Source organism: Hipposideros armiger, unplaced genomic scaffold (assembly GCF_001890085.2).
Source record: "Hipposideros armiger isolate ML-2016 unplaced genomic scaffold, ASM189008v1 scaffold_538, whole genome shotgun sequence".
NCBI classification, from domain to species: Eukaryota; Metazoa; Chordata; class Mammalia; order Chiroptera; family Hipposideridae; genus Hipposideros; species Hipposideros armiger.
This window is the reverse complement of record NW_017731888.1, coordinates 1,013,647-1,040,416: the sequence shown is the minus strand read 5'-3', so window position 1 is coordinate 1,040,416 and position 26,770 is coordinate 1,013,647. Positions and strand designations below refer to the sequence as shown.

At 49.7% G+C, this 26,770-nt stretch overlaps 1 protein-coding gene across 2 annotated transcripts in view; it reads left to right on the top strand.

Moving 5' to 3' along the window:
• The window catches only part of DLGAP2 (DLG associated protein 2), a 484,295-nt gene that overhangs the window by 55,139 nt on the left and 402,386 nt on the right, over positions 1-26,770 (top strand). Inside the window, exon 2 of one of the 2 annotated variants that reach the window (XM_019668777.1) lies at positions 14,120-14,225. In XM_019668777.1, coding sequence (XP_019524322.1) covers positions 14,211-14,225 — 15 coding nt within the window. In that variant the 5' untranslated portion in view covers positions 14,120-14,210. Of the gene's footprint in view, positions 1-14,119; positions 14,226-26,770 lie in introns of those variants that run through there. The other variant, XM_019668780.1, reaches the window with a different exon arrangement.

Sequence of the window (26,770 nt, the reverse complement as noted above, 5' to 3'; positions counted from 1 at the left end):
AAGTACAAACGTGCACAGAGTGCCATAAGCAGACTGCGTAGGACGCATGCGGAGCTGAGACAGGAGGCGCTGGGAACCTGTGCTGGCGACTCAATTTACTATCACTCTGCAAATCACTAGTGTGAGCACTGCTTTGGGGGTCACCGATAAATATTAGCAATAGGTGAGTTCACACGGCTGGCCGGTAACGAGGACGGGCTGGGTGTGCCCGGGGCCTCCCCGCATCATGGCCCCTGTCTGTGCCAGCTGACCTCTGCTTCTCAGCCAACCCTCAAGATTTCTGTGCAGCTGAGCGGCTTCTCTGGCTTTTCAGACTTTACTGTGATGTTGGGGGCTTTGCGGAGGACACACTGGAAGGCTCCGTCTCTTCTGCCTACCGCTCTGCCAGGGCTACCTGGTTCGGACCCCACTTTCTCTGCTGCAGTGTCAGTGTGAGCCGATTGCTGTCCTGTGGCCTCAGCCCCTGCTTTACCTCTCACGTTATTGCCCGAGCGCTCTCATAAGTGTGATACCCCCCGTTTAAAGCCTCCGCCAGGTCCTAGCCTCCAGTGGGAGTGGACAGGCCTTGGCGTGATAGGCAGGGGTTTCGGTGACCTGCCCACTGCCCAGGCGTGCAGCCCTGGCCCGGGCCGGGGCCTGCTCCCTGCCAGCTGTCCTGGGTCTCCAGTCTCCTGGCACCACGTTGCCCCCCTGAGAGCCTTGCAGCAGGAAGTGCTTTTCTTGTAAGTCGCCCTTTCTGTTGGCAAAACCCGCTCATCTTTCAGAGCTCGGGTGGGCCCTTTGCCCACCAGGTCTTCCCTCTGCCAGTGGCTGCCTGCAGAGGCCTCTGGGACTTCAGTTCAATGCCATCCAACGCCAATGTCATTTTCTTCTTTTATACACTTTTCTTGAGGAGCAGTTTGCAAGCATTAAATGGACATTCAAACTTCAGTTCAGTGACTTTCAACAGTTGGTATAACCATGTACTCACACCCAAACAAGGTGGAGAAGGCCTGTCTCCCCCAGAAACCCCGTGTACCCTTTCCGGGAAGTCCTCTTCCCACCAGCGCCAGAGGCAGGTACTCTGACTTCTGTCACCATAGGACAGTTTTGCCCTTTCTGAAAACAAGTGGATTCATACAGCACACTCTTTTGGTTTGGTTTCTTCCGCTCACACAGCGTCTGAGATGTGCCCGTGCTGGTGCTTCGTCAGCTTGTCTCCTTTATTACTGGTTCGCGTTTCATTGTGTGAGTGTGACTAACTCATGGCCGTGCTTATCCGCTCTGTTGGGGTCGTTCCTGTTGTTGGCCGTCACGGATACGGCCGCTGTGAATACCTTTGTACAGGTCATTTTGTGGACATCTGTTTTTGTTTCTGTTGGGTAAGTACCTAGGCCCATGGATGTAGGTTTAACGTTTTAAGAAATTTGCAAGCAGTCGTCCATGTGGCTGCCCTTTTTCTGTCCCCGCAGCAGTGTCCCAGGTGCCCCAAGCCCTCACCAGCAGGGGATGTTGTTAGTCTTTTGGTTTTTACCATCCCAGGGGCCCTGACACGTTTCCAGGTCACTGTCTTGTCTGTTAGCTCCATGTCTCACTTGTCTGCCGACTGCAGACTCCAGGGCGGCCCTGGGCGGAGCAGGGGTGTGCACCCAGCACCGGCGACCATGCTTACTTGTTTCCGCTGGCACCAAAGGTGAATGTGTACTGACGCTCCGCACTGCACATTTTCCTAAGACTCTTGGGGTACATTGTGTGTTCTGACCTTGGATTTCAAGTAACTGGAGGCAGTGTGATGTATGTTGGGATGAACAGATTCCTGGACGTGTCCACATTGCCACGTGTGACATGTCACCACCCACAGGCCAACGGTGTGAGCGCTTGGTCTGCAGGCAGTAGGGGCTGAGGGACGTCCCATGGCGGAGAGAGGGCATGAACGGCTACTGTGCAGTGAGAACATCCCCGGCGTTGGGGGTTAGAGGCGGCAGAGCTGAAGACTCAGGCACCTGCCATTGGCTGGGCCGGGAGTTGGAAGATCCGAGAAAACTGGCACACAGCTCGCTTTACATTTTGTTTTGGGCTGGCTCTGGGTACCCAACGGAGTCAACACGATGACAAGGCATGTTTTGCAAAAATGCGTTTTGCTAATGTTGCATATCAAATGGTTGATATCAGCTGTGAGCTCACTTTGGATATGAAAAGGGTTTAACTGTTGTGAATTAATGTTATAATTACAGTAATTGGATAAGCATTTCTACTTGCCTTAATGGAAGCTGCGGTGATGCTTACACAGAAGAGGCACATTGAGGAAAGTGCTTTTTCGGTGACATTTGAAAACTGCTCACACAGGTCCACGTTTTAAAGGCAGCCACCTTGGCTGTTCTTTGTGTCAGCTCGCGTTAATCTAATCCAGCCAGCACAGCCAGACTGAACTTCCGAAGATCTAATTATGTTCCTCTCAGGCCTGAGATGCCACAGTGGCTCCCAAACCTGCGTGGACGACCGTTACTTTATGAGTCCCGGGGTTGTTGAGGCCTGTGTGAAAGGTGCTCAGGGCCGTGTTCCTGGAAGACAGGAAGGCGGCTTGCTGGAGCGGCTTAGTAAGGAGGTCCCGTGCTATCAGATTAGTGCTGACCCTTGGGGGGTCAGCTGGACGTGGGAACTGTATGCACATTGACTCTGACAACTGTGCATCACCGTGCAGCTGCCACTCAGGAACCCACGACCTGCTCACAGTCAGCCTCCCTGCCCACGGGGGCCCTCGTCCTGCCGTCCCTGAGGCTGAGATTTAAAAAAAAATTTTTTTTTATTGTTAGTTTCATATGTACAGAACAATGAAATAGTTATCCTTTTTACCCTTCACACAGAAACAACCCCCCTCCCCATCTACTGCCCTCCCACCCCCAATATCATGCTTATCTATTACAATTCCATTGACTCCATTCCTGCTCTCTACTCCATGTCCCATGACTATATGTATATATATATATAATTATAGTTGACATACAATGTTATTCAACATCAGCTTCAGAAATACAGTGCGGTGGTCAGGCCTCTGCACCGACTGTGAAGTGGTCTCCCCAACAGGACATGAGTCCATCTGGCCCCCTAAGAAATATTTACAACATTATTGATTATATTCCTCAGACTGTCTTTTTCTATTCCTGAGGCCATATTGTAGTTACCAATTTGTATTGTCTCGTCCCTTCCCCTTCTCCTTCATCCCCACCCCCTCCCAACTAGCAGCCCTCAGTTTTTCCCCTGAGGCTGAGATTGACATGGCAAGATGGCTGGCTTGGTGTCCACAGTAGAGAAACCAGTGTGTGCATGTGTGTGCGTGTGCATGTGTGTGCACGTGCATGTGCGCGCATGTGTGCGTGCATGTGTGTGCATGTGTGTGTGCACGTGTGTGTGTGTGCACGTGTGTGTGTGCAGCACGTGTTTTCTCGGCGGGTCATGCAGGTGGCGTCGGTGACTGAACGAATGCCTCTCTAAGGGGCATTCTTTATGCCGCGAGCATGTCCCCTCTGCATGCTGTCGCCGCTTGCTCCGCTGCACCGCTCCTGGGTGACCCATCTGAGGATGCTGGATCATGAGTTTTGACTTCCCTGAGTCCTTCTCCAAATCGGACTTTTATGTCTCTGCCTGTCCACAGCGCACAGCACTCAAACCTAGGTGACCGGTGTGACACTGCCACCGGCTCCCCCGAGCACTTCCATCGCGGCCCGGATGCGTGGCTGTGACTCCGCGTGGTTCTGACCCACAGCGAGCACGGCGGGGACTAGCAGCCCCTTCGCCGAGCTGATGAAGCCGGTTAGTGAGACGGGCTGGCCGAGCGCGCCGCCGAGAGGGTCGCCTTTGGAGGCCCAGCAGGGGGTCGTGAAACTTTGGCTTCTGGGTGGTGTTACCCCCAGTGTGGAGGCGGGGACCCGCGGCCTCCCCGGAGCCGCTGTGCGCGGGCCTCTCGCTGCGGAGGGCCGCCGGCCCCGCCGCCTCCCGAGGAAGCCGGGTCCGAGCCCCGCTCCGGGTCTCAGGTCGCGGGCGCATCGAGGCTCCTCCGCGCCCTCCCCGCCTTCGCGCACCGCGTGCCGCCACCACACGCACCGCTGTCGCGCGGGGCGTCGCCGCAGACACTGCCGGTTCGGGTGCCGCCTCCACGGGGACCGTCCCGGCTCCGCGGCGCGTCGGTGCCCCGTGTGGCGCCCACCTGCGTTCGCTCTCCGCGTCTCCTCTCGGAGTCACAGCCACAGCTGCCTTTTCCTCGTGGCTCACCCCTCGCTGTATGGGGTGTAAACCATGAAAAGCAGCGCCTACACCTGGTTCGTCTTTTAACTCCTGCATGTGTCATCGATCGGGCTGTTGGAAAAGTCATGAGGCCGCATTTTTGCAACAAAACCAGAAAAATACGTCATGACTTTTCCGACAACCCCATATTATCCAGTATTTATTGATGGACAGTGACAGGGACCTTTGAGGCCACCTCCAGTTCAGACTCACGTGGATGAGAACACGGAAGCCCAGGGCAGCTTGGCGGCCGCTCCAGAGTCACAGAGCTGCGTGGAAGCTGCAAGGCGTCCGGCTGCGGGAGAAGAATTAGGCAACATGCGCGTGCAGAACTCGCTTTCTGGGTTAGTCGTCAGTTCTTTCTTTTGTAAAACGCAACCACAAGATACAGCTGGTATCAAGAGGCCACCTCAGTAGATTAGCCTTCCCTGGAAAGTAGAAATACTTTGGCCAGGGGACATTTTTCTCTTCTAGCCAGAGAAGCATATTTCCCCCTGAATTTTGTATTTCCAGTCTGCAGCCCTTATGCTGGAAATTATGAGCGTAATGAATGAGCACATTATGCTTGTACCGCACTACTGATTGGAAGTTAACATTTTGCTAATACTGGGAAGGAAATACAATTCAAGGGCTTTCAAGAGAAATGTGGAGTCCAATTATGCGTAAAAAGATGTATCCATTAAATACATTCAACCTACAGCTCTCACATGAGTTTTAAGCTGACTTTTTCTTGATTGGGGTGTGTGTGTGCATATTGTGAGGTTAAAAGGCAGCAAGAGGGCTGTTGGTTCAGAATGAGAAGCAAGTGTCTCTGTCTTACCGACGATTCAGCCCTGAAATACGCTCCATGTGCTCTTACAGAATTCTTATGTAGAAATGTTTAACAACGAGAGACAATTACATATCTGCTTCATGATAGATTGAAGACCCTGAAGTCAGAGCTATTCTAGATGATTCCTTGAAATCTGTTTCAGTTGTCTGATTTGGGGATTTTTAAGGAAACTGCTTTCTTCCATATGCCCTCAGGTGTTGCATCTCCGTTGTCACTCTTATGTAAGTTAAAGAAAGGTGAGCACATGGACTCTGCGTGTTTATTTAGAGTTTTACAGAGCCGAGCCCTTCATCTTGGTGAGCAGAGCACTCACATTCTGCTCGGTTCGTGAAAGCCATGCCTGAACTGTAAATGTCGCTCTGTTTTAGAGTCAGTCCCAGGATGACGGGTCCTCTGATGTCACCGCTCTGTTTTCGTGTCTTATCAGGGAGTGTGGTGACAGAAGGGAGGGTGGACATACAATACTGGGTTGTCGGAAAAGTCACGACGCATTTTTGCAACAAAAAACATAGAAAAAAATATGTCGTGACTTTTCCGACAACCCAAAAGTTTGCTCTGTCCTCTGCCATTTCCAACTTGTGGTCATTTGAAGAACTTAGCACTGGCTCGGTAGCCTTCCTCTTGTCAGGATGATTCTAACATAAGATGATTTGAAGGTGCAAAGTTAATCATTTCCTCCCTTATTTGTGAAGATATTTGAAACTTTCTTGTAACGTTTTCCCTCAAATTCAGCTTACACCATCCTGAAAGGGCCCTGATCACCCTACAGTAACTTGTGTCGACACATCTTCCCCTTTTAAAGCTCCAGGTACTTACTTGAGCAATTTGCAGTGGGAGTGATTTGCCCTGTAAGTATACTGTGGTTGTTGAAAGTTACGGTTTCCCTTTTATAAGGCTGCAGAATGAAAATCTTTCTCGAGGTCGTATCGGTGATGGAGACCTGAGAAGGTAACTCATCCCTGCTCTTCCCCAGCTGCTCCTTTGTCTCCTGTCGCTTCTTCCATGGAAGCCTTCTGCACCGTCACTTACAAAGCTGTCCGCCAGCCTTTGCTGAGGAAGCGTCAGTACGGCTGCGTTGCTCTTCGTCACCTGCTGACATCACATTTTTTATGTCATAGGAGATTCTCTCACCTTCTCTACAGATCTTCCTTGAAATGCCAGCCCAGACCCAAATCCGGGTGGTTCCCAGCTTGACAAGGGCTGTGTTTCGGAATGTCCTTAGTGTCAGTTGTGCTGAACTCCTAAACCACCTGTCGTTTCTAAGTCCTAGAAGTATCCGTAGTATGATTTTTAAGCTGTAGTGTCCAGTGTCCTCTGTTCCACTGTGGGTTAATCTTTTCCTGTTTGGATGTGATCCAGGCTGGGAACTTAACCAACACTCATGATCATATTTCTGTGGGAAACTACATTTAGATTTCAACTTGGACTCTTAGTTCCTGCTGGGTTTCCCCTTCTAGCTGTAAAATTTTGAAGAAGAAAAAGAATGCCATACAATCTCTGCCAAGGTTATGGAGAAACCCACGGAAAACTGGACGTAAGGGGCTACCTTAGAACCAGAAGAGACCAGGTAGCAGCTATGGTAGGGCTTCAGCTCACTCAGTTACGGCTTGTTTGTTGCGAGTGGCAGATACTCAGCTCATTGTGGTTACTAACATATGGGGACTTTATAGGACCGTGTAACTGGAAGCAGGCCTAAGGGCTCAAGCGATGTCATTAAGGTGTGGCTTCTCTCTTAGGTGGCCTTCTCCACGTGGTGGCCCGTGGCGGCTGCAGCCCTACACTGTCCCCCAAAGTATCCCCAGTTGTTCCCACAAAGCTACATCAATGGCTGCCCTTGGACCAGCGCGCAGTGTGCGTGTCTGGACAAGTCGCGCGGTGGACGGGGTGGGCTGGATCATGGGGCAGCCCTGAAGTGGGGCAGCCTGTTCTGTGGACTGAGAGGGGGGTGGTTCCCAAAGGCAGGACAGAGGGCGAAGAACAGCAGCTCCGCAGGCAGACGGCAGAGGCCCGTCGGGAGCCTGACCTCCTGCCGCTGACGGCAGCGCACGCTGAAACTGGAGGTGCTGGAGTCGGAAGCTGGAGCTGCAGTTTCCTTCTCTTAGGCACTTTTTATGCAGTTCAGAGATATCAGGGTCGATTTGCCAGGTTTGCCTTCCATAGCTGTCCAGCGAGACAGCAGGCGTGCCTGCTCAGCCACGGTCTTAGCTGCTCCATCACCCTCCTTATTAGGACAAAGACAGTTCTCAGTGTGAGATGCCCAGGCCACATAGCGCGGGAGCGGAAGGAGCGGTAAGCAGGGACGTTTAAGAGCACCGCTGTCGGCTCGGGGTGCTCCCGGGAGCGGCGGTTCCTCATTATCAGACGTGCCCATGCTCTGCCCCACAGCCGCTCACCTTGGACAGAGAACCTCAGATAATTCTTGGGAGTTTCAGCAGCCCCGTCAGATGTCACACTCTCCATAAGCGTCCGTTTTGGAGCTTTGCTTCTCTTTGGTCACCATGGTTTTCCCCGTGGGCTGGAGACACACAGGATTCAGGTTCTTTCTCCAAACTCGAGACTCTCCTGACGTGAAGGCAGCTGCTCTCATTCTCTGTCTTTCTTTTTAACAGGGATTTTGCTTGTGAAAAGCTCAGGAATCAGGTTAGAGCCATAACGTGCTTGTCTGTTTTCGGAAATCTGCGATTGTCTGTTTCCTAACCAGAGGAGTTTCTTAGCGCTCGCGCCTATGTTACCTTTCTCTTGGAACACAAAGCTGCTTCGAGATGCGGGGGAACAGCGGCTTAGAGGGAATTAGGGAATGGAAGAGGGAGGTGAGCGGGTAGCAGAGGGCTAGGCAGTGAGGGCAGGCGGGAGGCACGCTGCCGTGGGAAGCTCGGAGCTGGGTTTGGTGATCTATAAAGAGAAACCGAGAGCAGACGGGCAGCTTATTGGGCATCCTGGAGGGTCAGCTGACTGCTGTGTGCCGTGAAGTCAGAGGTCTGACATGGGGTCTGGCGGGGGGAACCGCATCACGCTTTCTAATCCATCTCAGCTTTCCTGTCTGGTGGTGGTTGTGAAGCTTAAGAGGATCCTGTGTCTTCTGTGCTATAAAGTGACATAAAGATCTTGGGTGTCAGTGTCACCAGGGTTTGGTAGATTGGACTCCTGAGGCTGTGCTTTTGTGTGCACGTATTGCGGGAGAGGTGTGACGTGAGTTGCTGTGTGACATAGATCTTAAGGGACAGATAAGTGATGGTGTATTTCACTCAAAAGGGAGGAACCCAAAGTCTGAGACTCATGGGTCATGGGCATCTCCTCGGATGATCAGAATATGTCCTGAGACCCAGGAAGGACTTTCATCCCCGAGACGAGGTGGCCCTGGGAGGGGACGTCACCTTGGAGGGGAATTCTGGCCGCAGGCATCACTGGGAACCGGTTCCCCTCCTCTCCCAGGGGGGCCGGAGGGAACAGCTGGGGAGCACCGCGCCCTCGGACAGCCGGGGGAAGTAACGCGTGCGCTGTGCTCACGGCGGGTCCCAGGCATGTCCGTGGTTTACAGCGGCGCCTCCTCTGCCCCTGCAGGGCGAAGGGCCGGGTGGGAGGCAGTGCCTCCCGACAGCGGGGTGCACAGGCCGGCTGGATGGCAGTTTGCAAGCTGGGGACTCACCGTTACTGTGCAGGGGAGATTTAGCCAACCCGGGCCTTAACGGCAGAGTCGTGGTTTCCCTGTGAGAACGCCTGATTGACCCGGGAACGTTTGTACTTAACCCTGAGCTACTCAGTGCCTTTCATATTCAGTTAGGATTTGTCCTTCACGCGCTGCCTGTGCTTTCTGTGCCGTTGTGTGGGCCCACATTCACGGTGACTGTTGCGGTGCCCTTAGTCAGAGTGTGCTCGCAGAAGTTTGTCATTGACCGTGTTCACTTAGGGTTCTTTCTCACCATTTGAGACCTTGCCCAGTAGGCTTTTGACTTTTTCTTAGACCCTTTGTTTGGTCTGAATTTTTACTGCTGAGGATGTATCTGCGTCAATAACTTGCTGAGAGTAAGTACACATGCTTCCTCTCTTACACAGTTGTGTGTGTGTCTGTGTGTCTGTGTGTCTGTATGTATCTCTGTGTGTCTGTATGTATCTCTGTGTGTCTGTGTGTGTATGTGTGTGTCTCTGCATGAGACTGTGAGTCTCCCTGTGTGTGTATGTGTGTCTCTGTCTGTGTATGTGTCTGTGTGTCTGTGTGTGTGTGTCTGTGTGTCTTGTTCTGTGTGCATGTGTGTCTGTTTGTCTTGCTCTTTGTGTATGTGTGTCTGTGTGTCTCTCTGTGTGTGTATGTGTGTCTTACTTCATGCAGCCCTGATATTGTAGGCACTTTGGTTTCTTTCTTATACAGCATGATCCTGTCCAGTTTAAGTTGGTTACTACGTGGCATAGCATTGGAAAAAAAGACATAGGATTATAGTAAAATTTGTTTTATTTGTTGTAAGTTAGGACGTGTCTACCAATGTGAGTGAACCTGACCGAACTTAGTAAAAATCAGTTGTTCTCACGTGAGTCTGTGTGCTCAGCATCACACAGCGGCTTGACTGGACGTCCGCCATCGGCCGGTCTCTGGGTGGAGGCCAGAAGCACCATGTTCCTCAGCACGTGGCCGCATCTCCCGCGTTTACTGAACCATCACATTCTGTTTTGTGGACCTTGTTGTGGGAAGCACCGTCTTGTTGTCCGTGTGACTTGCCCTGAAGAACGGCGTGTCCCGGCACCAGCGTGCCTTCGCCTCAGGATGGGCTGCGGCCAGGAACCCTTCCTCTGGCCCCCTGTGCAGCTGACACTTGTGCCCGGACCTTCCCGGTGAGACGAGTCCTCCAGTAGAACGGGTTTTGCGGCTCTGCCTCAGGCCCTTTCCGAACCCCTGTTGGCGATGCCGGTCCTGGCTGCGCACCGCCCCCTTCTCTCTTGAACCTGGAACTTCCTCCCGTGAAGGAACCAGCACGGCTCACTGTCCCCATTTCTGACTTTTTAATTCACCCGATTTCATGGATTCTCACAACACGTGATGATTTCATATTCAAAGCACATTTCGTCCTGAATGCTGCTTATTATCTTTTTAGTCATTAAGTAAAATATTAAGCAAAATACAGAGCAGCTGATCTGTCACACCGTTACGCACGCACGCTGATGGCAACGCAGTGATCGCCGAGCAAGCGCAGACAGGAGGCTGTACACGCCAGATGCTCCGGTGATGGCGTCTCTTACGTAGCTCTCTGCCTCTTGAGGTACATTCTGTGCAGGAAACTTCATCACACTGTGAATTGTTTTTCTGTAATCTTTATTTATGACATGTACCCCATCACAGTTTTCCAAAACTTTTGTTTACTAAACATATTTATTACGATTTTCAACATGATAATCAAGTCTACAAAGGTATAATTGAGTTTTCTTGTTCAGTTTGTGTATCAGTGATTTTTTAACTGAGGACAGAGGAAGAAGAAAACTGTTCCCAGTGGCCTTCGAGTCAGTTTCTTAGTGTTGTTGTGCAGGTGGCTGCCTCCCTGAGCCGATGCATCCAGATCCAGTGCCGCTCGGAGCCTTTCTGGTGTTCAGTGACACAGTCATGTTCCTTAGGGACACGTGATTCTGGGTAAGAGCAAACCTCGATGCGATGGCCTCTGGCTGGTGATGACATCTAGATGTAGCGGCAGAACTGGGCCTCCTGCTGTAATTCCCGCAGAAAAGCAGGAGTTTTGCCAGTTCGGAGGAGGAGAGCGGGAAGCTCTGAGCTTGGACAGCGACGGGGGAGAAGACACCGAGCTCTCGGCAGACTCACGCCTCTGCTTTCTTGGTGAGGATGCTGACTTGTGTTGGGATGTCCACAGCAGCACCACCGCCTCGTCCGGCCCCTTTCCCACGTGGCCTGGGAACGTGGGAGGAAGCCAGATCCGCCACGTGGCTTTGTGTTCCTGTGAGTGCAGGACTGACTGAAGCCTTGAAACTGGAGAAGGGATCTCTGGGAATGAGGTTCCCATTCTTCTAAGGCAGTTTCTACAGTCGTCTCCTCTCCCTGGAAGTGACAAGAAGTCTCTGGGAGGACCGGCAGCTGTCCCACCCTCATGAGGTGCCGTCCGCTTTACAATGAAGCTGCGATCACAGGGCGGAGGGGTCAGACAATGCTTGGCATCCCTGAGCCCCAGGACCCAGCCGCTCGAGGCTCTGCACTCTGCACCCATGTGAGCCAGCAACTCCCCTTCACCGCTAAGCGGGTGTGAGTTGTTTTTTTCTTGCCTGCTCTCAACAGTGGGATGGCAGTGGAGCTCCAGGCGGGTAGGAGATGGCGCCGCCTCGGTCTTGCACCATGTTATGTCAGCCAGGGCTCTCCAAGAGGCAGGGCCCACAGGATGCGCACCTATCTTGGATCTCTGTCACGCGTGAGCCGGAGAGAGCTCGCCTGCGAGGAACGGGCTCTCGCGTTGTGGGGGCTGCAGGTCTGACATGGGCAGCCAGGCGGCCAGGCTGGGCACTGGGCAAGAGTTGTCATGGCAGCTCGAGTCCAAAGGGCATCTGCAGGGACCGTCAGTGCTTCTGCGTGCCTTTGTGCTGAATGGCAGTGTGCATGCTTGTCCCGCGTGGGTCACCCGAGAAGGATGGTGGCGATGATAGCTGGTGACCCTCTGTGCTCTCGCCGCCTCCCGCTCACTTGCCTCTGCCTGCCTGCCAGCCTCAGCCATCCACGGAGCTTTCTCCCCCCGGAGGAATTGGAAAGAGGCACCCGAGTTGATTGTCGGCCGAATTGGTGCTTGAGAGACACGAGAAGGCAGTTTGCAGAGGAGACAGGGCCATGTCATTGGAGAAGGCAGCTTACAGGTTGATTTCTTTTGCTGATAATGAGACGCCTATGACATTTCAATTAAGCCTGTAATTACAGAGTAATATGTAATAGAGGAACTGGGCAGACACAGATGGAACCCAGTCGACTGCATACCCTTGCATTTGGTGCTAAGGTGATACCGTGAAAGCGCCTATACAGATGGGGCAACAGGTCATCCGTTGAAAGACAGACGTGAGTCTGTGAACTCAGCTCCTAACCTGGGTTGAGAAATGAGATTGAAATGGTGACATTCAGCCTGGAGTCCAGGGAAACCTGAATTTAAGGCATAGCAGTGAGGATGCGAACATGCCTACAGCAACGGTCCTGTCTAAAACTTAATGATTAAACCTAACTGTGCTTTTGAAAACATGTTGACGTATTTAAAACCTTCGTTAGAGGTTCTCGTTCTCGCTGTTAAAAGAATTCCGTTCATGGACTGTCTCGGGGAACATAACAAGTACTTACCTGATACCGTGCTGAGTGAATTATTTTCAGATTGTCGTTTCTCTGTGCTTTCTGTTCACTTTGTGACTTTAAGCTAAGGTAGGGTATTTGGAATAATCACATAGGGCAAGGTCTGTGAGCACGTTCACTTCTTGGCCATGGCCGTGGGGTCGGGGTCCGTTCAGAAGTGCTGGAGAAAGGGGTGAGGAGGGCGTGGCCACACAGGTCACGTGGGGAGCAATTTTTGCCACCATCTCTTTTTAGGTGTAATAGAAGATGTTCTATTTTTATGTCATTTTAAGTCAGAATCACCCTTTAACTGACTCTAGAACCTGGTGTTTCTGTGCTTTCTCATGAAGGGACTAAAGCATAGCGCACACATGCTGTGACCTACAGCCCCTCTTCCTACATGGATGTCGTAACGGTTCATGTTCCCTTTCAGGAGATTGAAAGAAAGCTGAGCTATTTTGGGATGGTTAGTTAAAATGTTTATGGATATCAGAAATTGAGTAGGGATTCTTGGGTATAGTATTTGTAATTATGTATATATGATGCAGTGGGGAAATATAATTTGTAATTTGGAAAGTAGATTCCTGTAGTTTCACCTCACTTCTTTTTATTAGGGAAAATACCCTGTGTGACATGTAAATATGAACCATGCTGTTCTTTGCATTTGGAAGTGTGTGCACATGTGAGTGTGTGTGCGCGTGTTAGAGTTCTTAAAACCTATTCTTTGCTTTTCTGCACTGAGGAATAACAATGGAAAGTTGAATTTATATTAAACTTATACAGTGGAGCTTTAAAGGATGTTGAGGGCTTTAAAAGCTTATAGAGCAGCGGTTCTCAACCTTCCTAATGCCGCGACCCCTTAATACGGTTCCTCATGTTGTGGTGACCCCCAACCATAAAATTATTTTCATTGCTTCTCTATAACTGCAATTTTGCTACTGTTATGAATCGTAATGTAAATATCTTTTTGTTTTCCGATGGTCTTAGGCGACCCCTGTGAAAGGGTCGTTCGGCCCCCAAAGGGGTCGCAACCCACAGGTTGAGAACCGCTGTTCTAGATGCTGCTGATTGGACCCCCCTCCAGGGGCCGGCTCTGCTGGCTTGAATGTTTACCTCTGGGACGGATCGGGGTGAGGGGAAAGCAAGTCCCCTCCTCAGTCCCCCAGCTCTAAAAGCTCAGAAAAGCCTAAGAATCGGATTCCTCCTTCCTTCACCAACTAAAGGGCCCACATTTCCCCAGCTAATGAAGATTGAGATGCCACCTCCTTTTTTTAAGTGCCGCCCTCAGCTGGGTGTGGGGCAGCACTTTTTCCTGGAAATGAGGGGCCTGGCGTCGCTCTCTGTGTCTCGGGGTCCGCCTGGCCCCCTCAGAACTCTCCTCCGTCCGCAAACACTTTCTAGCATCAAGTCACGCGAAGCTCCCAGGCCTGGGTTTAAAGTGTGGCCTCACCTCTGCTACCGGCTGACTGTTGTGAAGTTGTGAAACCTATTTGCTGTCATTTCAAACCTTGCTTGAGCATTGAAGTGGTTTCCATGATGTGTCTGGTCTCACGTCAAACGCGGGTCGGTTTTCGTGTGCCGGTCCCTTGGTTTGGCCGTGGTTTTCGTCTCACTTGATTTCACTGCCGCCCAGTGTCACACTCTCCAATGTGCGTCCCATGTGTGTTTCTCCGTGGGGGAGGCTGTTACCCCTTTTTTACCATCTCTTCCCCTTTTCTGTCCGTTCCCCATCGTAGGCCTTCCCGCCATCCGAGGCGCGGCCATAGCTCTGCCAGGTTCCCAGCGGCCGCCAGCGACGACCCTCAGCCTGCACCCAGCTCTGCCATAATGGGGACCGCTCAGGTACGCTGTCGTCTCCCTCTTCCTCTGTTTGGTCACTCGTGTCACTGCTCTGGCAGAAGGCAGTGAGCCCAGTGTGATGCGAGGTGGTAAGTACTCGAGGGGCTCAGGCCCCTGGCAGCTTCCGGTGGGTGTAGGTGCAGAGTCCGGGAGCTCTCGATCAGTGTCCTTACATTGTCACCGAGGGCGTGGCACTGGGGCTTTGAGGCTCAGGAGCATGAATGGCATGGGGTCTATGCCATGGCGTCGCTGACCTCTTGTCGCACATGCAAAACGTGGTGTGAGCACGCAGCTGGTGACCAATGGACCCAAACGCCGGGCACAGCTGCCCTGACGGTCACACAGGTCCCCTGAATGGCTTTCCCCTTGATTGGTGGTGGCTCTGTGTCTGTGTGCAGGGGACACAGGGACAGGGCCCCAGAGCTGAGGCCTCGCAACAGGGACACACGCGTTCCTCACATACCCGAATGCTAGGGGACCTTCTCAGGTGGCGTCCCTGTCCCCACACAGACGGAGAACCTCTGACCACCCCCTGTGCCAGGGACTAAGGACATCCATCAGTTGAGGCCCTCATAAAGAAAGGCTTTTCATTTATGTTTTCAAGAAGACAGGCAATTATCATATATCTTATTTCTTACTTCGGGAGGGATTTGCATCGTGACACTGTTAAAATTTCAGGTGGACCCTTGTCCCCCGCACTGCCCGACAGCCTCCCTCCTGCCACAACCCTTATCCCATACATCCCACTGGTGACAGCCTCTCGTGTTCGTGTCTTCATACTTCTACTAGAAGTATGCCGACACCTTCCTTTACCGACTCGATAGTCTCAAAAAATGATGTGGGCTTCAGTGTCGCCTTTGGGGGGACCTCAGGAGGTCCATGTAAGAGCCTTTGGGGAGACCCAGCTTTTTCTGAAGTCGGGCTCCCCCTGTGACTCAGCAGCCTGTCAGTCAGCAGCTGCCCAGTCAGGCGGACTCCCTGCAGCAAGCAAGCATCGCCTTTTTCTTCCACGAATTAGGTAGGTTCTTCGTTGCAAACAACAGAATTACCTCTGGCTCGATTAAACAGAAGAGGATGTTATTGAAAAGGATGGTTGGCACGTCATGGACGTTTTGCTGGGCTGAAGAGGTTGTAGGCCAGACCCTCGGCCCCTCCGCCCGGGACCCCGTGTGGGGAGGAGCGCCCGGGGCCGTCTGCCCAGGACGTGCGTTTCCCACGTGGGGAGGCGTTGCGATGCTGGTGCCATGCCAGATCGGGCTGCCAGCAAGGTGGAGAAAAATCTTTTGTTGTTGTCATTGATGTTTATTTTCGTATCACATTTTGCGAAAGGGTGAATCTCCGCATGGGAAATTATCAAAAGTGTAGGGGAACCATTCAGAAAGGGTGGGCAGTCCCCACTGGAAGCCGTCCCCTTACAGAGGCAACTGCACCATACGAAATGGAAACACACCTTTGTCCCCAAAGGGGACCCTGGTCGCAGTCATCACACAGTCGGACCCCTGGTCAGGGCTCATTCTAGTTGAGCGCAGCCCCGTCAGATGTCTGTAACCTGCGTACTAAACGGGAGGCCCGCGCAGCCCGAGGCAGATGAGGCTGCAAGGCTGGTCCCGCTTCCATACGCAAACATATAGGTGTGCAGCCGAGGAAAGTGACAAAGGGACGGGCAGGAGTGCAGTCTCTGCAGCGGGCCGTGTGCTTGCTGCACACGACGTCCCCTCGCTGCCCCTCCCACCTGTGCCGCTGGTGGGGCTGCAGTGTTGGGGCTGCAGCCTCCCGTGAGCTCTCCCTGTCCATACGGTTGGACCCGAGGGGCTCAGAGAACACCCGCCTCTGGACTCCGCCCTCGTCAGCTGCAGAAGCTCCCTGCGTCCTGAAGACCTAAGCGGTCCCGGACTTGGTCGTCGCCTGCTGTGCGGTGGCCGGAGCAGCTCAGCTCCCTGCTCCCATCTGCTGGAGCACCCCCGCTGACCGCTGACCGCTCGTCCCTGCTGGGCAGCCCCTCCTAAGGAAAGCAGGGTGGCTGAAGCAGCAGAGCTTGAGAGCTGGGCGACAGGAGACAGAAGTTGGGAGCGGTGCCAGCCTCCGTCCCGGGTCCTGGAGCCGTGTATTCTGGCCCCAGGAGGGAGAGTCCCAAGTGTCGGCTCCGGGTCCAGAGTAGACGCCACGTCCTGTGGGAACAGGCTTCCAGGGGCAGCGGCAGCTCCCAGGGCCATGGCAGCCTGGCCTGATGCGGGAGCTGTCACTGCCCTTACTGCCCCTCCCCCCGCCAGTGACCCTGCAGAATTGCCTGCAGTGGGTCCCTGTGCTTCTACCGCCTTTGTCACCAGAATGCTGACCTGCACTGGCAGAGCAGGTCACATGCCTTCAGTTTAGACACACAGTGGCTGAAAAAAGTACTTTTGTTAGATTCTGTCTTTGGAGGGCGGTACTTTAACTGTGGGAAACCATGAAAATGGAGGGATGATGTTTAAAAGGTGTTTATTACTATTACTGACATTTTGGGCCAGATAATTCTTTGTGTGTGTATATGTGTGTGTGGGGGGCCCTGTCCTGGGCCTGGTAGGATGCCAGCGGCACCCCAGACCTCCACCCACTGTCTGTAGGACTCTCCCTGCAGCTGTGAAAACCAAAAGTGACTGTAGACATTGCCAAGTGTCCCTTGGGGGCTCAGTTGTCCCCACTGTATTGAGAAACACCATAAGTTCTCAGACTCATTGGCAGAAGTTGTTGGTCCTTTTCCCTTGTTAATATCTGTAGAGCCTGTAATGATGTTATCTCCTTCTGGATACTGTTCGTTAGGTGGCCTTTTCCCCTCATCAGTCAGGTTTATCAATTTTATTGATCTCTCAACAAACCAGATTTTGGTTTCATTGATTTTTAATGATTAAAAATGACTGAATTTTATGTTTTTATGTTCTCTGTTTCATTGATATCTGTCTTGGTAGTTATTTATTTTCTTCTACTTACTTTGGTTTTAATTTGCCTTATTCAGTTTTTTAAAGGTCAAAGCTATAGTCAGTGATTTGAGACTTTTCTTCTTCTCTGGTGTCAGCATTTAGTGCTGAAAATTGTCCTGTGGATTTTATCTTGTTGGGTGCTGGAGATTTTGGGGTTTCTGTCGATATTCTTGAGAGGTGGTTAAGTTACAAGACAACTGCATTGTCTCTTGGGAGTTTGCTGGGTGGGATTTGTCAGAGGCCGTCTTCCCCTGTCCCGTCGGTGGGCCAGTCCTGCTCGTTGGCTGGACGCTCGCTGCCCGCCCACCTGACAGCTGCTCGTCCGCGCTTCTGGGCTTGGGTCTCACCTGGTCCATCTTCTTTGGGAATTTCCTTAGCTGTCTTGTTGTCTGCAGTCTGTGTTCACGTTTTCCAGCCGTGTTTGGGATTTCTTACCTTTTTTCCCTACCACTGTCATTTCTGTGGATGTGGGAAGGAGAGAGGACGCCTCACCTCCCCCGGCCCCTTCCTCTCATGCTGACTCTGTTCTCCCTCATGAGAGGGGTGTGGGTCCGAATCCCATGATGTGGTCCCGTCTTCTTTATGTCCGTCAACCTCCAGTGGGGGTGCTGGGTTGTCCACGGAGATTGTGGGTTTTCACTGGTGCGGGGAGGGTCTGGGCACCTGTGGGTCGAGGCCACAGTGCTGCCCAGCACCCTGCAGTGCACAGGACGCCCCCAGACGGTTGCGTCCAGGCGTCAGAAGAGGCAGGTTCCAGGCACCTTGTTTTCTCTTTCGTGGTCCAACCAGTGATACTTAGTGTCGCCCGCGTCTTAGCAGAAAGACAAGGACGGATATAATGCTGGTGCAGACCACTTCTCTTCAGTGTGGGAACTTCGCGCAGGCTCTAGGCTCACACGCAAACCCTCTTTGGTGGGTTATATTGAGAATGTGTATTTGGACCTTTTTTGGATAGCAGTAAACTGTTGTTGAAACAACCCAGTGGAATCATTACATGGTTGTCACCTCGGTGACACGATGGCCCGTGTGAGTGACAGCTGACATAACCCTCGTGCTAGTGGTCAGCGCACTCCTCACCAGACTCTAGATCAGCGCTTACGTGTTGGTTGTGTTCAGACAGGGTGACAACAGGCTGCATTTTCATATTTTGTCTCATTTAAAGTAAGAGACTTACAGAAAGGGTTCTTAGCATTGGTTCCAGGTCAAACCACAATTCTGAATATAGAAATCTAATTTATTTTGCAAAAGAAAATTCACTTTCCTCAAGGCAGTTATGAAGACATAGATCTGTGTTGTTGTTCAGAGACAAAGTTTACGTAAAAGAGAAACAAAATAGTACCCAATTGTGACCCTGAATGTCTGTAAGGAGAGACTCGTGCCTCAAGACACAGCCATTTATGCAAGCAATCATTTTGATTGGGTAAAGAGTCATTGGTTTTATTTAGGGTTTTGGAATGTCCTCTGATTTCTTAAAACGTGTTTAGCTTGCTGAACGTGCGTTTTCTTCATGAAGCACGCCATTCCAGTTTGGTTTGCCACTTACTCGGCTACACCCAGCAGCGCTTTCTGCTGTGTCTCCCTTATCAGCTGGAAATCCAGGAGGACGCCAGCATCACCTGCTGGCTCGGATACAGAATCCAGCTTCTAATGTTACCCGGCGACATGGAGGCGGAATGCTTGGCTGTTGGAAACCCAGGCTCTGATTCAGACCTGTCAGCAGCTCTGCCTGGCCTGGCACTCAGCCATCGGCCTGTTCCTTCCACCATCGTGAGGGAGGGCGTTGGCTCCAAGCCCCAGGCGTACCCAGTCCTTACGGGGAGGTCACACTATCTACGAGGACTTCCGGGAACGACATGATGATGGCGCCTGCTTCCACGAGTACAGAGTTTGAACTTTTTTAGTTCAGTAAGGAAATTTTATTAAAACTCAATTGCACATATTCTTTGTGAAAGTACCTTCTACCTAGCTAACTCAGAGACTTACTTGTAGAAATCATGAACACGATAATTGTAAATTGTTTTATTCATCTCCTTTTAAAAGCCATACCAGCAATATATCTTACCACGCAAAATGAATATAAACAAAACGAGATTCCGCGATGGTCATGGTTTTCTTTCTGTATTTTCCTATGTCCTTATTTATAGGTATGTCCAAAATTTATACTGATAAAGTGATTGTGCCCGTTGTTTCACTGACATGTTTTAAATCAATACAGTATGTTATGGCAACTCACCTTGTCAGTAAAAACACTTAAAAGCATTTTACTGGCTACGCAGCACGTCATGGTATAGGCGTATCTCAGGGACGTGGCCAGTCTCCTGGGGACAGACAGTGATGTCCCGCTCACTGGATTGAATGATCTCTTACCAGTTACTGAATTATTTCCTTAGAGTACATTTTTGGATTCAAAAGATTTCAAAAGATGAAGATTTTAAGCCCTTGAGCGTGTATTTCAGCGTGGTTCCCAGGGAAGGGCCCGCCAGCGCCCCCACCAGCACTGGGCTCCGAGCTTTCACAGCTCCCTTCCTAGTCACTGTGGTGACAGGACATGTAATTGGCAGTGTCACAACTTTGGTTAGTGGTGCTGTGGCATGTTTTTCCCTTCTGTTCCCTCTTTTTGTTGTGTGTGAAGGGCATTGTAGAGGCTTTTGCTCATTTGACTAGGGTGTTCATTTCACTGTTTCGGAGTCATAACCATAAGGTATTAACTCTTTGTACATATTTACAACCCGAATATTTTTTGCTTCTCAGGTTGCCACTTGAATTTCAACCTTATACTTTTTTTTATATGTAAGAACTAAATTTTCACAAGTCACATCTATGGATGTATTCCTTTATGATTTCTGACTGGTGTCACGCTTAAAAAGCCTTCCTTTACCAACATTTGCATGAACGTTGAACCATATTTTATTTTAACATTTCCATTTCATTTTTTACGTTGTCTTTCATTCTTCTGGATTTATTTTGGTTTATGTATAAAGTAAAGGCTCATTAACCAGCTATTGTAATATCATTTACTGAGAAATGATGCTATTACATTTGCTAATATTGGGTTATCTTTATATTTTGGGAAAATGATAATTGGGGTCCATGGTGTACCTTGCATCACTCTTCCTTTCCATTGGTAAGCGTTTCTGTTAAAGCTGTTTTCTTTTCGCAGTGCCTGCCGAGGTCATGACAGGTACTGTGTTTGTGGAGGGGTGTAAGCTGCGGCCTGTGCGACGTCTCTGAGGAGCCAGAAATCAGGCCAAGCGTGGCCTTCTGGGAGGATCGCAGTGCAAACACTGTGGCGAGCGAGGACGCGGAGCGGCCAGGGTGGGAGTTGGACGGGCTTCCCTTCCGGAGCCGGTCTGTGCCATGAGCTGACGTGTGCAGGGCCCCTGCCCGCCTGGTTCTGTGCTCAGCATGTTGGGCTGCCTGCCCTCCAGGTTAGGCAGACACAGCTCCCGACGCAGCGGGCATCTCTCACAGGCACGTGCGGCTCCCGCAGCAGGACGGGGGTGGCAGGCTTGTCTGCTGCTCTTCTCGCTGTCCCGTGTGATGTTTCTGGGGGTGCGTGTCAGGCAGCAGTGACTGTGCTCGGTTACTCACAGCATTTTGGGTAAACAGCGTGGTGGAGTCAGCACGTTAGTGCCCTTATGCTGAGAGAATTCAGGCTTCTGTCTGTCACAGATTATTACCACAGGCGTTTTGGCTTAAACAATGCTAATTTATCATGTTTGGGTTCTGCAGGTAAGAACCCCGACATGGTCTCACTGGACTAAAACCAAGGTGTCCGTAAGGCTGGTTCTCCTCCCCTCTTTGCCAGCTGGGGCTCATGCCCGCTCGCTGCACCATGGAGCCAGTGGCCCTGGGCTGTCTGATGCGTCTCTGGTCCTCAGCAGCTGGGAGACGGTCTCCGCTTTTTTCGGGACACGTGATTATTTTGAGATTATCTCCTCGTACCCCTCACCTGAACCCCTCTGCAAGGCCTCTTTTCCCTGGGAGCTGGCATAGTCCCAAGTTCTGGGGACCAGGGCGGGGAGCTGTGTCTGCCTAACCTGGTGCTGTACACGTTTATTTTCTATTTAGGGGTTTTATGTTTACCATGCATTTGAACAAAATTTCTACATTTGAACAAAATTTTTACATTTTTGTATACTTGCAAAGTAAGTTTTTCATCTTGGCCAGCATGTCAGGACATAACAGGTGAGATTAGTTCCCTTGAGGAGGGGCAGTACTCTGATCCAGGTGGCATCATTGGTTCTCCACTGGCACCAAACACGGAGTTAAGCTCATACAACTGAGTAGTTACATGACAGAAGGAATGTATTTGAAATATTAGCCACTATTTAAAATATTTCAGTTTTCTCTAAAGAGAAAATTTCAGTTTTTCTTTAAATCCTTAAAATGTAACCATTTAACTACCTACTTCTCAAATCTAGTAAACCAGCGTCTGGAATTTGAAATACTGTTCTTCAGAGACATTCCAGGGAAATGAATCGAAAAATCAAACTGTGAAATATCACTAATGGGCCCTGATTTTGCTGCTTCCCCACTTTTCAGGCAGCTCCACTGGGGCTGTGTCCCCCGCTCCACCTTCTCTGTCTGTTTCTCTCTCTCAACCGAGTGACAGAATCGGAAATCTTAGTTCTTCGGGCGGTGTTTGCGGTCACATTGTTCCCGCACTCCAGCCTTGGGCTAAGGAGGCATCGCCCTTCTCAGTCATCGTGTGAGATTTTTAGATGCGCTCAGAATGCGTTCTGTCCGTGTTCCCCGAGACACGTCTTCTTACTTCTCCCATTACTGGGAATGTAAAGATCGTGACGTTTCTTGTAAAGTTGTCATCTTCAGTAATCACGGTGCATTTAACCAAGTGATACACATGCTGGAGGGCGCTGGTGGGCTGGGAGGTTAGGCTGCACTAACGCCTTGTGGAGTTTTCACTGTGTTTGACAGAGGACTGGTTACTCCATTTTTATTTTGTTTAACATTCAGCTAAAGTTATGCATTTATTAATTTTTATGTTAGATTAAGCAGTTAACCTTTCCTCACATTTGCACACTGTAGTCATGGTTAATTGATGCATTATGGGTTTAGCAACAGAAAGTTTCCTATAACATTTAAAACGTTTTCAGCATTTATAAACATTTAATTTAGTTCACAGGTCTCACGTAGCAGATTTCTGAACTTATGGATAAACACAGACAAAATAGCACAATGATTAAAATACTGGTAAAACCCCTAATATTCTAAGATACTGTAAAATGCTATACTTTGGATGAAACGTTTTAAGAAAATTCTCTTTTTCCTGTAAGTTTTCTGGTTTTCTAACACTATAATTTGGAATTTACACTCCTACAATTTTTTACAACGTTCAGGTTTTAGGTTTCACTAATCCTTCCAGACACTCAGTGAAAGCGTTGGTCTCCCCCAAGCCCTTGCAGGTACTGGGTTGTAGACTTTGGTTAAGTTCTGATGCTTCTGGAGGTGAGGGCAGTTCAGACACAACGCACTGTCATTCAGCCGAGTCCCTTTTGTATAATCAGGTTGTTACTTGTGATGTCATTAGGCCCTCAGGCCCCTGTTTCGCGTAGTTTTAGATTTTTGGAGACGTGGTTTTATTTCCAGGAATGTGGTATTTTTAAAAAGGTTTGTACATCCTGTATTTCTTACAGTACATTGACCTGGTCTGCTGTTAGTATAAAAATGTACGTGTTCCTTTAAAAGCTTTCATTGTAAATGGAGGCCTGTTCAGAGGTTTTGTCTCCTAGGAGACAAGGGCCAGGTCTGTGTGGTTAGCTCTTCTTTGAGGAAATTTGGCTAATTTATCATTTGGGAGCAAACCTTCTTTTGTGAAAACTGGTCCCTGTTAAATTGTTGGACCCTTTCTCTCTGGTTAACTGTACGTGACCACTCCCGGGCGGTCCTCTCTGTCCTGTGTAGTCCCCGCTTTTTCAGCGTCTGTTTGTCTCACTCAAAATTTTATTCACTTTTCTGCTTTCAGAGATAAAATAAAGAACATAATTATACTCTAAGACCAGACTAACGCTTACCAGGAGAAACCAAATATCATTTCCTGTTGTTTCTATGTATTAAAATCAGTAACAAGTAGGTATTTATTTCTATTTTCTTTGGTATTTCAATTGTATTCTTCTTAAAAGACTATATTAATTCTTCTCCCTGGAATTTTGTTATGAATTCAGGATTTTATAGACAACTTGTTTCACTTCCCTCCCTAGTTGTTATAATTATTAGTAATAATAATTTTTGATCCCTGGTGGTCACAGCTGAACACCCCGTGCCACCTCACCTCAGCTCTTTGTCATTTTAGCAGGACACCTGGCATCTTTGCTGTTATTCTTGCTTTTTGGGTAACAGCAGGATGTTTCATGTATGCGTCCTGATTTTTTTCTTGTCTCAAGGCACGGAACCACTGAGCTCCAGCACTGAGTGAGGTCCGAGCGCCAGATGGGGTGGGGGCGGGGCCTGGCCCCCCAACCGCCCAGACTCTGAACTCAGTGGCCCCGGGCACATTGTGAGGGAGCTCAGTTCTCGGGCTCCTCTCATTTTCTGCACCTGTCACCTGACTTCTTGTGCCTGTTCCCAGCCCTGTGAGACCTGTTGTCACAAGAGCAGTGCCAGTGGCAGCTCCCAGAGAGCACGGGTGACTTTGCCCGTCGTCCTCTCTAAGGTGGCGGCAGCCCTGTGTCGGTGTGCCTGTGTCCGGCATCTTAGTCTCCAGCCGGGGTGGACTCCATGGGAAGAGGGATGAAGGTTTTGAACTTTTCGCCTGTTGCTGGTAGAAGCAGTAGACAGCACTGCCGTTTTGAAAGACTCACTTTACCTGTGAGGAAATTTTATTTACCAAGTGACAGTATTTTTTAGAAAAAAAAATCACACTTTTTCATCATGCTTACTATTTCACTGAACACTTAAGATAAATATTTAATAAGACTATTTTAGAATAGGAAAAGCTAATATTTTAACAATTTGACATAGTATATATATACCCACACACGTGAATGTCCGTGTATGTGTGTATTTATGGGTGTGTGCATGTGTGCAACGTGTGTTGTTTGTATAACCAGGTAAATGTTGGCATATTTTATTATACCCAAGTAAAAAAATTAGACTCCAACAGAAACCTTTATGTACAGTTTGGGCTTTGTATGTTTTATAATCATTTTATAGTAGCATGGAATTTTAAATATTGTGAAACTATCTGGCTACTATTACACTAATACTAAAAAAATGCTGCAGTATTGTAATATGGTATGATTTCATGATAATCAAAACCTTTCTCAGTGATACTAAAATGATAGTGAAAAATGATTTTCCCCCTACCTTAAAGAATTCAGAGATAAGTCAACAAAATTTGATAACATTTTTTTCCATGCAGCATCATCTTTTACCTTGTTTTCATCCTTGAAATAACCAAGATTCATACCATTAAAACATATTTTTGTAAAGAGACCATTTACAGAGCCATGCTGTTGAATATTAGGAAATAAAAGCACATGAAGAAAGATACACTTTCTAGATGCCAGAAAGGGTTTTCTCTATCGAAACAGCATTTAAAAAAATATTGATGTTTTTTGTATCTCTGGGCAGCAGATGTTTGCATTAGAAGGAAAACTAATGAAAAAGCTTTTAAACTTCTGCTATTGTGTTGAAGCCCAGAGGGTTTCCATTTTTCTTCATGTACGGGTTTATCACTTCCTTCCGCCTGGTTCTCAGTACACACTTCCAGGACTTATTTATGCTTATTATTTTTTTACTAACCCTTACCCTGCCTTCATGAAAATTAGCATCAAATGGGCAGACCTTGTCACAGGCAGTGGCTTCCCACTGCAGGCAGGTATAAATGCATATGTTAAAAATAATCTTGGTGACCAAGCCAAGGTACGCATTTAATTTCAAAGCTGGAGTGAGCTGATCACTGACAGTGTCCCGGCAACCTTCCTCCACTCCCTTCTGTGATTAGCTGAGTTGGATTAATTTATTACATTTTCCAGCAGCACAGGATATTTGGTGCTGCCTCGGTGAGGAGAACCTTCTAGAATCACTGCTTGCAGACATGGAATTGGCAGCCCTCCCTTGGTAAATGTCATGTCTGAAGAAATAACTCTTGGGCCGGCTGAGTGGCGCGTTGATTGGGAGTTGGCTTGGGACGCCAGCTCTGAGCAGCAGGGCCCCGGTTCGGATGCCACATATGAGAGCCAGTGACACTGCCCTCTGCAGCTAAGATGGTGAACAACAGCTCAACCTGGAGCTGGGCTGCCGTGAGTTGCCGGCGACGGCGTAGGCTGCAGTGGGGCTGCTGTGGGGCTGCTGTGGGCTGCTGTAAAAAGCTACTGTGAGGGGCTGGCAGCCAGCGTGAGCGACCGTCCAGGGCCTGGCAACTGATCTGCCTCAGCCGGGAAGAGCGCAATGATAATACCAACGTGGGCCAGTGAAGCGACGTCCTCCACAACTAGACTGAAGAACAAAAGCACAGCAACTTGTCTGTTCCCCTTCCCTGATTCCCCAATGCTGTTCCTCTCCCTCAAGTTCCCCATAAAAAAATCTAAAAAAAAAGAAAGAGGGCCGGCCGAGTGGCGCGATGGTTAAGAACTCGCTTGGGATGCCAGAGGGCCCCGGTTCGGATCCCACATATGAGGGCCAGTGACACTGCCCTCTACAGCTAAGATGCTGAACAACAGCTCAACCTGGAGCTGGGCTGCCCTGAGTCGCCGGCGACGGCGTAGGCTGCAGTCCCTCTGCTGTGGGGCTGCTGTGGGCTGCTGTAAAAAGCTACTGTGAGGGGCTGGCAGCCAGCGTGAGCGACCGTCCAGGGCCTGGCAACTGATCTGCCTCAGCCGGGAAGAGCGCAATGATGGTGCCAACTTGGGCCAGTGAAGCAACATCCTCCACAACTAGACTGAAGAACAAAACGACAGCAACTTGTCTGTTCCCATCCCCCCAATTCCCCAATAAAAAAAATCTTAAAAAAAAAAAAGAAAGAACTCTTATCCTGCATAATATTCACCTGTTTATTTTTACCAGGGCCTCCTAGCCAATTTAGAAACACTTTACAAATTCTTTGCAGACCAGGTGACTAAGATTTGCTCCTCATGCAATGGTTTGTTTCTTGTTTTTGTTTACAGTGGCATTCAGGGGAGCAGTTGTTTTTGCTAAATGTAGTCTGTCACTAAAAATCATTAATACTGTTTGTAGATAGGTAATCTTGTTTTTCAAAGGGGTGCATCTCCTTACTTCTAAGTAAATTTCAGGGGTCTGGCTGTGTATAGATTTTATGAAATGCTTCTTCCAGTGAGAACCATTAGTTTTGTGAGCCAGTGATAGATACTTTCGTTTGTCACCTTTAATATAGAAAACCTTTTTAGAAAATCTGAGTTCACAGATTTGTCTTTTTGTGGGGTAATGTATTATTGGAGTTTTGCAGGACACGTTCTTGGGACCTTATGCTGACATCCTGTGTGCTTGTCACTGAAATAATTCAACTCATGTTTTAAAACATGGGATAAAGCGTGACTGGTCATAGAGGCCGTGTCACCGTGTTAAGAAGCCCCCTGAGGAGCGTTCTGTGGTGCCCTCTGTGTGTTTTGC